Source organism: Doryrhamphus excisus, linkage group LG23 (genome assembly GCF_037039965.1).
Source record: "Doryrhamphus excisus strain RoL-2023G ecotype Guam linkage group LG23, RoL_Dexc_Guam_v1.1, whole genome shotgun sequence".
Classification (NCBI taxonomy): Eukaryota; Metazoa; Chordata; class Actinopteri; order Syngnathiformes; family Syngnathidae; genus Doryrhamphus; species Doryrhamphus excisus.
Window position 1 is genome coordinate 9443545 of NC_136379.1, and position 16463 is coordinate 9460007.

At 38.3% G+C, this 16463-nt stretch overlaps 1 protein-coding gene across 5 annotated transcripts in view; it reads left to right on the forward strand.

The window, feature by feature from the left end:
• The window catches only part of glra1 (glycine receptor, alpha 1), a 108429-nt gene that overhangs the window by 70931 nt on the left and 21035 nt on the right, over positions 1 to 16463 (forward strand). For 2 of the 5 annotated variants that reach the window (XM_078788531.1, XM_058064700.2), the window contains 3 exons: positions 651 to 775; positions 7242 to 7280; positions 14624 to 14691. In XM_078788531.1, coding sequence (XP_078644657.1) covers positions 697 to 775; positions 7242 to 7280; positions 14624 to 14691 — 186 coding nt within the window. In that variant the 5' untranslated portion in view covers positions 651 to 696. Of the gene's footprint in view, positions 1 to 650; positions 776 to 2343; positions 2356 to 7241; positions 7281 to 14623; positions 14692 to 16463 lie in introns of all 5 variants that reach the window. The other 3 variants (XM_078788532.1, XM_058064701.2, XM_058064699.2) reach the window with 2 other exon arrangements.

A 16463-nucleotide genomic window follows, 5' to 3' on the forward strand; every position in this document is an offset into this window, starting at 1 on the left:
TGTTAGACCCAGTTCTTGGCAAAATTCTTTGCAAAACAAAGACATTTGCAAGTGATCCCAAACTTTTGAGCGGTACTGTAACTGTTCTAAAGTTACTTTTCCCAGAAGTACATGTTTACTTTTGGAATATTCATGAAAAAACATTAGCAGATATGCTATGCTATTAGTTGTTTATATTTTAATGGAGTTAATTAGTTCTACCGTCACTTAAAACATGAACTAACCTGGTTGCGCAACATCGAACAACTTGTAGAAGAAAAATACACGGGCTAATGTTAGCTGTTTGTTTGAGGTAAGCTAGCGTATTAGCACTAGCATACCTTGTTTAATGCTACAATGTTTATGTACGCTATTTTTCATGCTATACTTATGTTGTTACCACTAGTAAACAAAGAATTAGCTCTTATTTTGACGGTCAGAAGTGTTGTTTTGTTGACTGTCGCTAAACAGCTAGCATCCAGCTAGCATCCTGTGACGGACGTCGTTGATTGTTTTGTTGACTTCCCGTTTCTAAAACACGAAATCTTATCAAGTTAAACCAAACCTAACTTAGCTGTTAGCTTCCCATTGATATTCCGGACTTCGACCAAACCCTGTTTGGGATCTCGGAGCTTCTTCCCTCCAACTTTGTGGTGTCTTTTGTCTTCCAGCCTCGCGGCGTCCAAAGAAGCCGCGGCGAGGAAGGCCGCCTCCCCAATGCCGCCTTCGGAGTTCCTGGACAAACTCATGGGCAAAGTTTCGGGCTACGATGCCAGAATCCGCCCCAACTTTAAAGGTAGGAGCCGCCACCAAAGAGGGCCGAGAGGCCTACGTTTGATGCGATCACTGGTTGTCGCCGCGTCTATGTTCGATTTCGAGATGTCTGCTCGGAAAATTAAGCGAACTTGTCGCCCAAAACGGTTTGTATCTGAAATTTCAAAGCAGGGGTGTCGTCACAGTTTTAGCCCTCCGTTCACTTTTGGTTGTTTTACGAAGCCTTTGTGCTGCAGTTCATACACCAGCCACTAGGTGGCAGACGGTACGCTTTCAATTTGGCCAAACGCTGGACTCCCGCGAGGTTAGACCCCGTCCCGGAATGTAATTGTTTAATTTCATTCCAATTGAGTGCATCCCATAATCAGTTCCCAGTTCCACATGTCCAAAAGGAGTAGGAAGAAGCAAAGCTTATTAAATCCTACCCCTCCATCTGGTACTTTTACAATCAGTAACTGTTACATTTGTTCACTTCCTGCTTTCCTAATATAGTTTAATTTTTTTTAATTAATTTTTTTATTTTAATTTTTACAATCAGTAACTGTTACATTTGTTCACTTCCTGCTTTCCTAATATAATTTAAAAAAATTTATTAATTGTTTTTAATATTTTAATTAAAAATTTTTAAATCAGTAACTGTTACATTTGTTCACTTCCTGCTTTCCTAATATCATTTACTTTTTTGTTTTGTTTTTTTAATTTTTACAATCAGTAACTGTTAAATTTGTTCACTTCCTGCTTTCCCTAATATCATTTAAGTTTTTTATTAATTGCTTTTAATATTTTAATTTTAATTGTTAAAATCAGTAACTGTTACATTTGTTCACTTCCTGCTTTCCTAATATCATTCACGTTTTTTTTAATTTTTTTTTTATTTTTACAATCAGTAACTGTTACTTTTGTTCACTTCCTGCTTTCCTAATATAATTTACAAGTTTTTTAATTGTTTTTAATTTTTTAATTTAAATTTTAATGTTTACGATCAGTAACTGTTACATTTGTTCACTTCCTGCTTTCCTAATATAATTTATGTTTTTTTTTATAATTTTTTTTATTTTAATTTTTACAATCAGTAACTGTTACATTTGTTCACTTCCTGCTTTCCTAATATCATTTACAAGTTTTTTAATTGTTTTTAATTTTTTTATTTTAATTTTAATTTTTACAATCAGTGACTGTTACATTTGTTCACTTCCTGCTTTCCTAATACCATTTACAAGTTTTTTAATTGTTTTTAATTTTTTAAATTTTAATTTTTTTGTAGAGCAGCGTTGACTTCCTGTCCCAGTACCAGGATCCTCCATTTTGACGAATAATAATAATAATAATAATAATCACAATAACAACAACAGAGATGATTAGCTTTAGAACGGGGGCCATCGATGGGGGGCCAACGGAACCCAGCGGGAGTCCAAGAGGAGTGCCGGTACGTTAGCATCATATGCTATCCGTCATTGTTCAACGAGCTCGGTGGTCAAATTGCAATGGTGACACCCCTGATTGGCGGCTCATGTTCTCTGGCTGTTTAACCATCTCATGTGCTTGTTCTCAACCTGCCGACCTTTGCCCTTTGCCCTTTGCCCTTTGCAGTGTGGAACAAAGGTAAACAAACGTGCTCGAAATGCTACAAACTTGAAATGTGTCCGCTCGTTAGATTCCCAAACTGCCTTTTTTTTTCCCAGCCCTTGCACCCGGCTCACCCGTTAGATGCTAATAGGATGTTTTTGTTTTTTTTTTTTTACCCATGATGCTAGTTGGCTACATGGTATCCTCAGTGCCCCGCCTCCTCGCCCCCCCCCTTCTCAAAAGACGCTGCTTACTCTCTCAGTGAAGAGACCCCCCCCCCCCTCCATTAAGACACATGTCACAGGTTTCTCACTTTAGCATCACGAGTACACACGACAGACGGACGGTCTGCAACCGACCAATCACGGACGCCGAGCTTTGATTGACAGCTGTGCTTTGGTACTTTTCAGGAAGTGGAAAGACAACCGATGATATTCTACTCAACTTGTTCTTGGTATCTTCTCGTTGTAACGTTCATGCACTAACTGGGTCATGCTAACGTCCTCGGCATCAGACGTACTGCGTCTCCGATGGAATACTTCTGTTAGTACTCTATTCCAAGAACGTATACCGTGTACAGCGTGTACTTAGTTCATGTGTGTGTGTGTGTGAATGTTGACGGTGTAGTGCGGTCGTAAATACCGTGCTGGCGTACGTTTGAGGTTTTTTTTTGTGTGCATATAAAATACCAAGACGGTTGGACGAGTGGTTGGCATGTCGGGAAGGAGGTCAGGAAGACATGGGTTCGATTCTCCATTTGGGGGGCATCTCTGTGGAGTTGCATGTTCTTAATAAAACACAAATGAAAAATGACACAAAAAAAAACCCCAAACAATAACAATTAAATCAAAATAGCAATGACTTAAATAAAAATGTAAACATAAAATAATGAAAAATAACAATCACTTTACTTAAAAGTAAAAAAAATATATATTAAAAATAATATAAATGCCTTCAAAATGTAACAAAAATAGTAGGAATAGAAATGACCATAACATATTTGAAAGAACAATTAAAAATGTATATAAATATAAAGGGTAGGGTTTAGAAATGACCATAAAATATTTTTAAAAAACTATAAAAATTATATCAATATAAAGGGTAGGGTTTAAAAATGACCATAAAATATATATTAAAAAAAAGTATATAAATATAAAGGGTAGGGTTTAGAAATGACCATAAAATATTTTTTAAAAACTATAAAAAAGTATAGAAATATGAAGGGTATGGTTTAGAAATGACGATAAAATATTTTAAAAACTATAAAAAAAAAGTATATAAATATAAAGGATAGGGTTTAGAAATACCATGAAATAAAATTTAAAAAAACAATTAAAAATTATGGAAATATAAAGGGTAGGGTTTAGAAATGACCATAAAATATTAAAAAGCAATAAAAAAAAGTATATAAATATAAAGGATTGGGTTTAGAAATACCATGAAATAAAATAAAAAAAAACAATTAAAAATTATGGAAATATAAAGGGTAGGGTTTAGAAATGACCATAAAATATAAAAAAAAAAACAATTAAAAAAAGTATATAAATATAAAGAGTAGGGTTTAGAAATGACCATAAAATATTAAAAAGCAATAAAAAAAGTATATAAATATAAAGGATAGGGTTTAGAAATACCATGAAATAAAATAAAAAAAAACAATTAAAAATTATGGAAATATAAAGGGTAGGGTTTAGAAATGACCATAAAATATAAAAAAAAAAACAATTAAAAAAAGTATATAAATATAAAGAGTAGGGTTTAGAAATGACCATAAAATATTAAAAAGCAATTTAAAAAAGTATATAAATATAAAGGATAGGGTTTAGAAATACCATGAAATAAAATAAAAAAAAACAATTAAAAATTATGGAAATATGAAGGGTAGGGTTTAGAAATGACCATAAAATATAAAAAAAAAAACAATTAAAAAAAAGTATATAAATATAAAGAGTAGGGTTTAGAAATGACCGTAAAATAAAAAAAAAATTTAAATAAAAAGTATCTAAAATAAAAATGAAAAATAACTTAGATTGCAAACAGACATTTTTTAACATGCAAACATTTTTTTTTACATTTCAAAATGGCCGAGAAGTTGTCTCGTGGTCTTGTAACTGTGATGTAACGTAGCGCCGCTGTGATTTAGTGACGCCGCGGTGCCGCTGCTGACCTTTTTCCAAATCACTCTTTAAACGGAGCCGAGCGACACTTGCTGCTCTTCATCGCTTCTAATAAGACGCGGCGGCGCCTTTACACGGCTGAGGTCAGCCATCTTTTTAGTGGGTGGGGGGGTGGGGGTGCTATTAATTAGAACAAGCGACGATGAAGATTCACATTCATCCTCCTCCTGACGGCTCGGAGAGATAATTGCATCGTTAGCCGACAGGCTGACCCGAATGTCCAGACTCTTGTCGTGTCGTCCGGACGAGTGTGAGTGCTGAGAGTCGTTCATTCATGCGCTCTTTTTGTGTTTGTGTGTGTGTGTGTGGTTCAAATCCCTGACAACCTTCTTGTGATGACAACACGATGATTCTCTCTGGGCCGTAACCGCCATGAAGCATCATAAGGAGGGGGGGCTGGGGGGGGCAGGAAATGAACCAGTATCAATACAAACGACTCTTCATGTCTCGTGTACCGCTACTGTACACTTGACTCTTCCCTCGATTATGCTGTTTCCAAAATATAGTCATTAGCCGGTCATTAGGGGGGTACTGTCGTGTACTTTTGCTGCTGGATGATGCCGTCATGGCGCCATTGGAAGGGCCAGAGGATTGTGTTCTAGGGCTAATTCAACATGGAACCTAACAAAAGAAGATCTTTAGTAATCAGCAGTAGAAGGGGGGTACTGTCGCGTCCCTTTGCTGTTTGATGACGGCGTCAACGTCAATGGCGCCATGGGAAGGGCTAGAGGATTGTGTCCTAGGGCTACATCAACATGGAACCTACCAGAAGAAGATCTTTAGTAATCAGCAGTAAAGGGGGGGTACTGTCGTGTACTTTTGCTGCTGGATGATGGCGTCATGGCGCCATTGGAAGGGCCAGAGGATTGTGTTCTAGGGCTAATTCAACATGGAACCTAACAAAAGAAGATCTTTAGTAATCAGCAGTAGAATGGGGGGTACTGTCGCGTCCCTTTGCTGTTTGATGACGGCGTCATGGCGCCGTTGGAAGGGCTATAGGATTGTGTTCTAGGGCTACATCAACATGGAACCTACCAGAAGAAGATCTTTAGTAATTAGCAGTAGAAGGGGGGTACTGTCGCGTCCCTTTGCTGTTTGATGACGCGTCATGGCGCCGTTGGAAGGGCTATAGGATTGTGTTCTAAGGCTAATTCAACATGGAACCTAACAAAAGAAGATCTTTAGTAATCAGCAGTAGAAGGGGGGTACTGTCGCGTCCCTTTGCTGTTGGATGACAGCGTCATGGCACCGTTGGAAGGGCTATAGGATTGTGTTCTAGGGCTACATCAACATGGAACCTACCAGAAGAAGATCTTTAGTAATTAGCAGTAGAGGGGGGTACTGTCGTGTCCCTTTGCTGTTGGATGACAGCGTCATGGCACCGTTGGAAGGGCTATAGGATTGTGTTCTAGGGCTGCATCAACATGGAACCTACCAGAAGAAGATCTTTTGTAATTAGCAGTAGAGGGGGGTACTGTCGCGTCCCTTTGCTGTTTGATGACGGCGTCATGGCGTCGTTGGAAGGGCTATAGGATTGTGTTCTAGGGCTACATCAACATGGAACCTACCAGAAGAAGATCTTTAGTAATCAGCAGTAAAGGGGGGTACTGTCGTGTCTCTTTGCTGTTGGATGATGGCGTCATGGCGCCATTGGAAGGGTTAGAGGATTTGACTGATCTTTCAAGGCACCTAGATGATTGTGTTCTAGGGCTATATCGACATGGAACCTACCAGAAGAAGATCTTTAGTAGATCAGCAGTAGAAGGGGGGTACTAGCACTAGCTTAGTCAAGTCAAGCTGCTAATTAGCCGCTGTTGCGTGTTAGGAGGCCATTTTGGAGGCAAAACGAGGCTGTGGTTTTTATGTCAAGATCAGGAGCAGCGATGTCGGATAGCTTGAGGCTAAGCTCCGCCTTAAGCCTTAAGCTCCGCCTTAAGCTCGGGCTTAGCCATGACACTAGCTCACGGCTGTGGCGGAAGTGGTTTAAGCGAAGATTTCCTTTCTCTGGCTTAGACGAGCGTAGGAGTTGACACAGGTTTTTCCCGCCGACACGAACGGATCTCAACATGGCTGCCCGTCATCCCTCAGGCCCCGCCCACTGCGGCCGGAGTCTGATGCTGCAGAATGACCAAGCTAATCAACTGAAACGCACCGTGACCTTTTTTTGACGAAAGTGAAAGCGTTTACGTTTGAAGACGTGTGTGACCTTGGAGGAGGTCGCTCGTCGCTGGCTGGGATGTGCCAGTGTGACATCACTTCCTGTCTCCACAAGGAACGCTCTCGGCTAAAATGAAACGGAAGCCAGTTTGACATGTAGTCTTTGCATTCTGACCCCCCCCCAACCCCTCGCAATCCTGCATCATATGTAGTGCATTTTGCTTGTTAGACTTCAGCCGCCCCGACCCCCCCCCCTCTTTACCCCGCCCCCTCTTGGCTTCATCTCGCCTCTTTCCTGCATTATGGCAGTTACTTCCTTCTTTTAGACTCGTGCATCCCCCCCCCCTTACCACCACCCGCTGCTACTGCCTTCACAGTATGTTGCCCAACACCCCCTCCCCCGCTGCCAACCGCGACCCCCCCCTTACCCGTTCCCCGCCAAGCGTTGGCAGCGTGCGATGGCGGCCTTGCTGTCTTGTCGCCTCCTCCCTGATTGGACGTTGTTTTCCTCCGAGGACAAACAACGGTAGTTTGCTGAGCTGTTGTTAGAAAATTCTGTGTTTAATTCTCGTCTGTTTGTATTATTAGACCCCAAAGGCTCCAAAAATGAAGCTACTCACAAGAAAGGTACTTTCCTTTTTATTTCTCCTTTTTTTTTTTTGTTGTCCTCCACGACGGTGGTGCTGTGTGAGTCCACCTTCCCCAGCGTGCTGCTGTCCGTGTTGCAATGTTAAAGAAAAAAATTGAGTACATTTATTTATTATTATTATATTTATTTGTAATTAAATTATGAATGATAATTTATTTATATCTATTTATTTATATTATATTTATTATTAGTAGTATATTTATTCATAATTAAATTATAATTTATATTTATTTATTTATATTAAATGTATTATTAGTAGTATATTTATTCATAATTAAATTATAATTTATATTTATTTATTTATTATTATATTTATTTGTAATTAAATTATGAATGATAATTTATTTATATCTATTTATTTATATTATATTTATTATTAGTAGTATATTTATTCATAATTAAATTATTTATATATATTTATTTATATTAAATGTATTATTAGTAGTATATTTATTCATAATTAAATTGTAATTTATATTTATTTATTTATATTTATTTTTTGTGTGTATTTATTTACAATTAAATTATAAATTATAATGTATATATATTTATTTATACTATATTTATTATTAGTAGTATATTTATTCGTAATTAAATTATAATTTATAATTTATATACATATTTTTTATATTAAATGTATTATTAGTAGTATATTTACTCATAATTAAAATATAATTTATATATATTTATTTATATTATATTTATTGTTGGTAGTATATTTATTTATAATTAAATTATAAATTAGAATTTATATTATATTATTATTAGTAATATATTTAGTATATTAGTAGTATATTTATTTATTTATTATTTATATTTATTTTTTATTAATTAATGTATTTATATTATATTTATTATTAAATATATATTTATTGTTATTAAATTGTAAATTATTATTTTTGTATATATTTATTCATATTATATTATTAGTAGTATATTTATTTATAATTAAATTATAAATTACAATTTACATTTATTTGTTTATATTATATTTATGATTAGTAGTATATTTATTCATAATTAAATTATACATTATATTTTTTATATGTTTATTTATATTATATTTATAATATTATATTTATTGATAACGACAGATGCAAAATAATAAAAATGGAGTCGTACTATTATTAAAAAAAAGTTGTAGTTTTAGGAGAAAAAAGGGATAAAAAATGCAATATTTTTTAGGAAAAATGCGACAATAAACGTTTCAGTGTTATGACAATAAAGTAGTAATATTATGAAGAAAAAATTGTTTTATTTTAGTAGTAAAAAAAAAAGTGTAGCAACATTATCGCAAATAGTCCATAAAAATAAACACTCTTTAATCGCTACGTGCTTTGTTTACAGTATGACTGACGCTAAATATTATTCCATATCATATTTTAGCCGTATGCACGCTTATGCCGCTTTTTTCCCGAATCCCTCCTGATGGAGCACTCTGACATGATGGCGTGTTAAAGAAGCGTGCGTTACCTCCATAACGTGCACTTTATACACCCAAGATAATAGCGACTCAACCTGCGTGTTGCGTGTGTGACCGCTAAGCCGCCATGATACATCTTCCTTCCTCTCCGCATGATTAAAAGCATCAAGCTAACGCCATCGACACACATCGTTAAATCGCACACTTATTTACATACACACACACACACACACAGGAGCTAAAATGGCAGGCATGCAAACAACACACACACACACACACACACACACGCTGTTTAATCCAGTGGCTGCGAACCTCGTATTGATTTCCGTCCTTCTGCCGTCGAGCGGCTGCCAGCGTGTCGTGTTTGCACGTCAGTCAGCGGCGGCCCGGAAAGACCCGGAAGGTCGGTCGGGTCGAGCTGATGGAGCGGCCTCGTTCCGGCTTTCGGGAAAAAAGCAAAACAACGACATGGCGAGCTCGCTCAAAATGGCCGCACGTCGGTGACGTTGTTTGCGAGTTACTGTGACATTGGAATTGGAATTGGAATGTCAATGTTTTTATTAAAAATGAATTCAACAGACAACATATCGGGAATTCCGGCGTATCCGTTGCTACATTTTAGAGGAACGCACGTTTCCATGACGACCAGTCATGAAAAAACTCAAAACCAGCTTGTCAACCCATTGGAAATTTTTTGGAGTATTACTCATCTTACAAGCAATATTAAACTCCTCACACAGCAACTGTGCGCCACAGGGAGGCTGATGTCATTGCAGCGTTCCAGGAAAAACTTTTAACAAGTTTTTTTTTTCTCCCCATTTCAAACTCACATTCAAACTCAGGTCACGTGACATGGACTATTGTTGGAATTAAATATTAACTCACGGGGTGGGCAAACTATGGCCCGGGGGCCACATTTGGTACGCCAAGTGTTTGAATACGGCCCGCACGCTCTTGAAAAACTCCAAACTTGTCAACCCATTGGAAATTGCAGGAGGTCTGACTCATCTTACAAGCGATATTCAACTCCTCACACAGCAACTGCTGTTTCTGTGCCTCAGAGGGAGGCTGATGTCATTGCAGCGTTCCAGGAAAAACTTTAACAAGTTTTTTTTTTCCCCAAACTCACATTCAAACTCAGGTCACGTGACATGGACTATTGTTGGAATTAAACTATGGGGTGGGCAAACTATGGCACATCCGGTACGCCAAGTGTTTGAATACGGCCCGCATGTTCTTTCCAAAGTATTTCATTGAAACTTAACTTAAAATTTTTCAATATATTTTAATAATTTTTGAAATATTTTTGAAATATTTTTTGTTTTGTTATATATTTATATATATAGTTTTATTTTATATATATTTTTATTTTTAAAAATAAAAAAAATAAATAATTTTGTTTAGGATTTTTGATTGGATGATTGGAAAAGCCATCTAAAAGTCTAAACTAAAACTAAAATCTCTTACCATGCTGTTAACTACTCCCTTCAGAGAGCAGCACAAACTGGGTCTAACAAGGACACAAAAACGCTGCCCAACTGTGCAAGAATTTGTGAAACGGCTCAAAAGTTTGGGATCACTTGCAAATTTGTTTTTTTTGCAAAGAAATAACTAATTTTCATGCATTTTGCGAACAATTTTTTCCATTTCACAAACATGAAAGACACAAAAATCCTTAGTAATAGCACAAACTGGGTCTAACAAGGACACAAAAACGCTGCCCAACTGTGCAAGAATTTGTGAAACGGCTCAAAAGTTTGGGATCACTTGCAAATTTGTTTTTTTTGCAAAGAAATAACTAATTTTCATGCATTTTGCTAACAATTTTTTCCATTTCACAAACATGAAAGACATAAAAATCCTTAGTAATAGCACAAACTGGGTCTAACAAGGACAGAAAAAGGCTGCCCAACTGTGCAAGAATTTGTGAAATGGAAAAAAATTGTTTGTGAAATCCATGAAAAAAAAATTTTCTTTGGAAAACAACAAAATTTGCAAGTGATCCCAAACTTTTGAGCCGTTTCACAAATTCTTGCACAGTTGGGCAGCGTTTTTCTGTCCTTGTTAGACCCAGTTTGTGCTATTACTAAGGATTTTTGTGTCTTTCATGTTTGTGAAATGGAAAAAATTGTTCGCAAATGCATGAAAATTTGTTTTTTTCTTTGCAAAACAAACTTTTTCAGCGCTAGTGTACATAAAACAATAACACCAAGACATTGACATAAAGAATAAAGAAAAATGAGACTAATATTCAGACTTAATCAAGGCTTCCCCTTCCCGCAGCCTGCCATGAAATATTCATACAGCCTGGTGTGTCACACTTTACATTTATTGCTCTGACACACACACACGCACACACACACACACACACACACACACGCTACCGCTAGCAAAACAGCCATCATTAAATAACAGCCTTCATGAAAGCTTTGCAGCCTGGATATGCAAACACAGCTCATTATCTGGCTTTACTTTCTCAACGCCGCTAATGAAGAAACATTCACTTCTTCAGAAAGATTCCTCAGAAGGGAAAAAAAAAAAAAAAAAAAAGTCTTTCCAGACAGTGTTTACCTTCCTGTTGCAACAACAACGCAGTAAAAGACGCTGTAAACGCTGTAAACCGTGATGGACAGCACGTGCACGACAACAAAGATGTTTTGGCAGGTTTTGAAGAGTTGCAAAAAAAAAAAAAAAAAACTCTTGTACTACTTCCTGGTTCATGATTGCCCACATGGAAAAAAAAAACCACTTCCTGTCACATGTCATGGAGGCAGGAATAGGCGGCGTTATGCTTCTTCGTCTGCTTTGAAATGTTGGTCACAATGTCTCAACACTTGTGTGCTGCCAGAGTCTTTGGACTCAGCGGGTGGAGGCGGGGCCGCTGGCGAGTGCACACAGAGCGGCGCAAGCGGGCCCTCCGCACCGTCCTCGCAATGCGTGCTATTGTTTTATGTATTTATGGTATCCCTGCAAAGCGGAAATGCTAGTTTGGGTGTTCTGTTTATATATATATGTATATGGGCAATTAATTTATTAATCGCAATTTATGGCATTTTGTCCATAGTTAACTCATAATTGGTAATTGGTAATGGTTTAATTCCATTTGAACATGCATCAGATTACAATTGAGTGCATCCCATAATCAGTTCCCAGTTCCACATGTCCAAAAGGAGTAGGAAGAAGCAAAGCTTATTCAATCCTACCCCTCCATCTGGTACTTTTACAATCAGTAACTGTTACATTTGTTCACTTCCTGCTTTCCATAATACAGTTTAAGATTTTTTTTATTTTTACATTTTTTTTCCTGTACTGAAGTACGAGGTGATATGAGCATCCAATGACATAATGGGTACCATGGTAACAGTTAGTTTGGTAATAATTAATTTTATTTAATTAATTAATATTGCTTAGTTAATTAATTAATAATATGTTAATTAATAATATATAATAATATATATTATTTTAATAATAAATAATTAATAGTGATATACATATCACTATATTGACAGTGATATGTATTGACAGTTATTTTGGTAATAATTAATTTTAATTAATTAATATTAATTAATTGATTAATAATATATTATTTAATAATAGTATATAAGAATAATAATATATAATATATTATTTTAATAATAAATAATAGTGATATACCTATCACTATATTGACAGTGATATGTATTGACAGTTACTTCATTAATAATTCATTTTAATAAATTAATATTAATTAATATATGGTATAATAATAATATATAATATATTATTTTAATAATAAATAATGAATAGTGATATACATATCACTATATTGACAATGATATGTATTGACACTTACTTTGGTAATAATTCATTTTAATTAATTGACTTATATTAATTAATAATATATTATTTAATAATATATAATATATTATTTTCATAAAAAATAATTAATAGTGATATACATATCACTATATTGACAGTCACTATGGTGCCCATTATGTCATTGGATGCTCATATCACCTCCTACTTCGGTAATAATTAATTTTAATTAATTAATAATTAATTACAATTAATCATTTTAATCTATAATAAACAGGGATGGGATCTCTTTGTGGTAAAGTATTGGCTATGTGTTTATATACACGAGTTAGGAAACACTCAAGTTTAAAAAAGTAGTAGATTTGATACCATCGGATACGGCGTGGAAACGATACCACTTTTATCGAAAGAGTAACGTCCGCCAGCGAAGGTTCCGTCTGCGATCGATGCTCACCTTGTGTCCGCTCCAAGCTCTTCGTCATGTTCGCCTCGTCACGCGTTCCACGGTGGAATGAAAGCCGACATCTTTGTTAGCCAGTCACGCCATCTCCCTCGGCTCTTCCTACACGAGACTTCCCTCTTAGCGCCGCATCTTGAAGCCCGCCATTGTCCCCCCCTCCCAACACAACATGGCCTCCAGCGATGCGTACACGCTGACAGGGAGAGTAATTGGCCATCAAAGTAATCCAGACTCCTTCCTTCATTCCGGATCGCCGGAGGCCTGCGGAATTAGACACTGAGTCGCAGCAGGGATATTAAACGGTGGAACTGAGCGTGTGCGGCGGCGGCGGCGGTGTGGTTTGGCGTTTGCACAAACGGTGCGACCTGACCACGAAGGAATCGAACCGATAATCAAAGTTCCAACCAACAAATGGAGTGACTTAAACGGTTCGAGTCCGCATGGCGGTGCGACTGTTCGGCGCCACCATCTTCACCCGCTCATTATCGTGTTTGTACAAGCTGCCAACGCCACTTCCTGTCACTTTGACTTTACGTGACGTCACCGCTTTGAGGGCGGAGCTTGGCTTCGAGTGATGTTGGTGTGGAAAAGAAGAGGCGGTTTGAACGATTCTTCTCTGTGATGACTCCCTGGTCACGTGACACGGACTATTGTTGGAATTAAAATTTAACTCAGGGGTGGGCAAACTATGGCCCGGGGGCCACATCCGGCACGCCAAGTGTTTAAATACGGCCCGCACGCTCTTGAAAAACTCAAAACTTGTCAACCCATTGGTAACTGCAGGAGGTCTGACTCATCATTAAACTCCTCACACAGCAACTGCTGTTTCTGTGCCCCAGAGGGAGGCTGATGTCATTGCAGCGTTCCAGGAAAAACTTTTAAGAGTTTTTTTTTCCCCTTTTCAAACTCGCATTCAAACTCAGGTCACGTGATATGGACTATTGTTGGAATGAAATATTATCTCAGAGGTGGGCAAACTATGGCCCGGGGGCCACATCCGGCACGCCAAGTGTTTAAATACGGCCCGCACGCTCTTGAAAAACTCAAAACTTGTCAGCCCATTGGAAATTGCAGGAGTTTTACTCATCTTACAAGAAATATTAAACACAGCAACTGCTGTTTCTGTGGCTCAGAGGGAGGCTGATGTCATTGCAGCGTTCCAGGAAAAGTTTTTAAGAGTTTTTTTTTTCCCCTTTTCAAACTCTCATTCAAACTCAGGTCACGTGACATGGACTATTGTTGGAATGAAATATTAACTCAGGGGTGGGCAAACTATGGCCCGGGGGCCACATCCGGCACGCCAAGTGTTTAAATACGGCCCGCAAGCTCTTGAAAAACTCAAAACTTGTCAACCCATTGGAACTTGCAGGAGTTTTACTCATCTTACAAGAAATATTAAACACAGCAACTGCTGTTTCTGTGGCTCAGAGGGAGGCTGATGTCATTGCAGCGTTCCAGGAAAAAAGTTTTTTTCCCCATTTCGAACTCAAATTAGTACATGTTTGTTTATTTCTACTGTGGTTTCCAAAGGGTTGACAGGTCTTGGTAGCTTGGGGTTGGCTCCTGCCAAAAAGGTGTGTGTGTGTCCATGCGTCCATGCCTGTCAAACAGGACTCAGGGCTAATGTTTGTGGTCCTCCGCAGGTCCTCCTGTCAACGTGACCTGCAACATCTTCATCAACAGTTTTGGCTCCATCGCTGAGACGACCATGGTAAGTGACATACATAAATACAGTACTGCATATTACAGCCGCAACAATTAATCTATTAATCTATAGCTAAACTGTCACCCAATTAATCGACAACTGTTTTGGGAATTGAGTAATTTTTTTAAAATAATTTCTGGTTGGTATACACATACAGTACATGTCCATGGATGGTATACACGTACAGTACATGTCCATGGCTGGTATACACGCACAGTACTTGTCCATGGCTGGTATACACGCACAGTACTTGTCCATGGCTGGTATACACATACATGTCCGTGGCTGGTATACATGTAGAGTACATGTCCGTGGCTGGTATACAAGTAGAGTACATGTCCATGGCTGGTATACACATACATGTCCATGTCTGTGACTGGTATACACACACGTTTGTGGCTGGTATACACGTAGAGTACATGTCCGTGGCTGGTATACACATACAGTACATGTCCGTGGCTGGTATACACGTACAGTACATGTTCATGACTGGTATACACATACAGTACATGTCCATGGCTGGTATACACATACATGTCCATGTCCGTGGCTTGTATACACACACATGTCCATGGCTGGTATACACATACAGTACATGTCCATGGCTGGTATACACACACATGTCCATGGCTGGTATACACATACATGTCCATGTCTGTGGCTGGTATACACGCACATGTCCATGGCTGGTATACACATACAGTACATGTCCATGGCTGGTATACACATACAGTACATGTCCGTGGCTGGTATACACATACATGTCCGTGGCTGGTATACACGTACAGTACATGTCCATGACTGGTATACACGTAGAGTACATGTCCGTGGCTGGTATACATGTAGAGTACATGTCCATGGCTGGTATACACATACATGTTCGTGGCTGGTATACACATACATGTTCGTGGCTGGTATACACATACATTTCTATGGCTGGTATACGTACACGTACAGTACATGTCCGTGGCTGGTATACACACACATGTCCATGGCTGGTATACATGTAGAGTACATGTCCATGACTGGTATACACGTACAGTACATGTCTGTGGCTGGTATACACATACATGTTCGTGGCTGGTATACACGTACAGTACATGTTCGTGGCTGGTATACACGTACAGTACATGTCCGTGGCTGGTATACACATACATGTTCGTGGCTGGTATACACGTCCATAGCAGGTGTACAAGTAGATGTCGTGGTGTGTACCCAAAAGCAGACTCAATGGGAGTCATTGTGTCGTAACGACAGGCTATCCATTCAAAGATAGCCACCGCTAGCTGCTAACATTAGCTTAGCTATATTAGCTGTAAACAAACAACTACTGTGCATGCCAGCGTGTTAGGTCTTCCATCCTCACAGCAGGAAGAGGCGGGGTTTATTTTATGGGTACGTTGGAAAGAACTCTCCAGGCAGCTTGGAGGGCGGGGTTAAAAAAAAAATAAAAATAAAAAAAATGTCGGTAGTTTTCCCGATGCCATGTGACGAGAACAGACGACAACTCATCCCTGCAAATATTTATATGCCCCCCCCCCCCCCCCGATGACGAGCCCGCAGCTTCCTGTGTGCTGCTGATGGCGTCCGCCTCATTGAGCCATTTGCACCCCCCCCACCCCCCCATGAGAGCGAGGGCGTGTGAATCGAGGCGCCCCGTCATTACACGAAAATTCCATTAGCGATAATTTCAGCAGTCGTGACGACGTAGCATGGTGCTAAAATAGGCCACGCCCACCTGTGCGACCTCAGCAAGGAGCTCAGAAAGTAGCGACTTC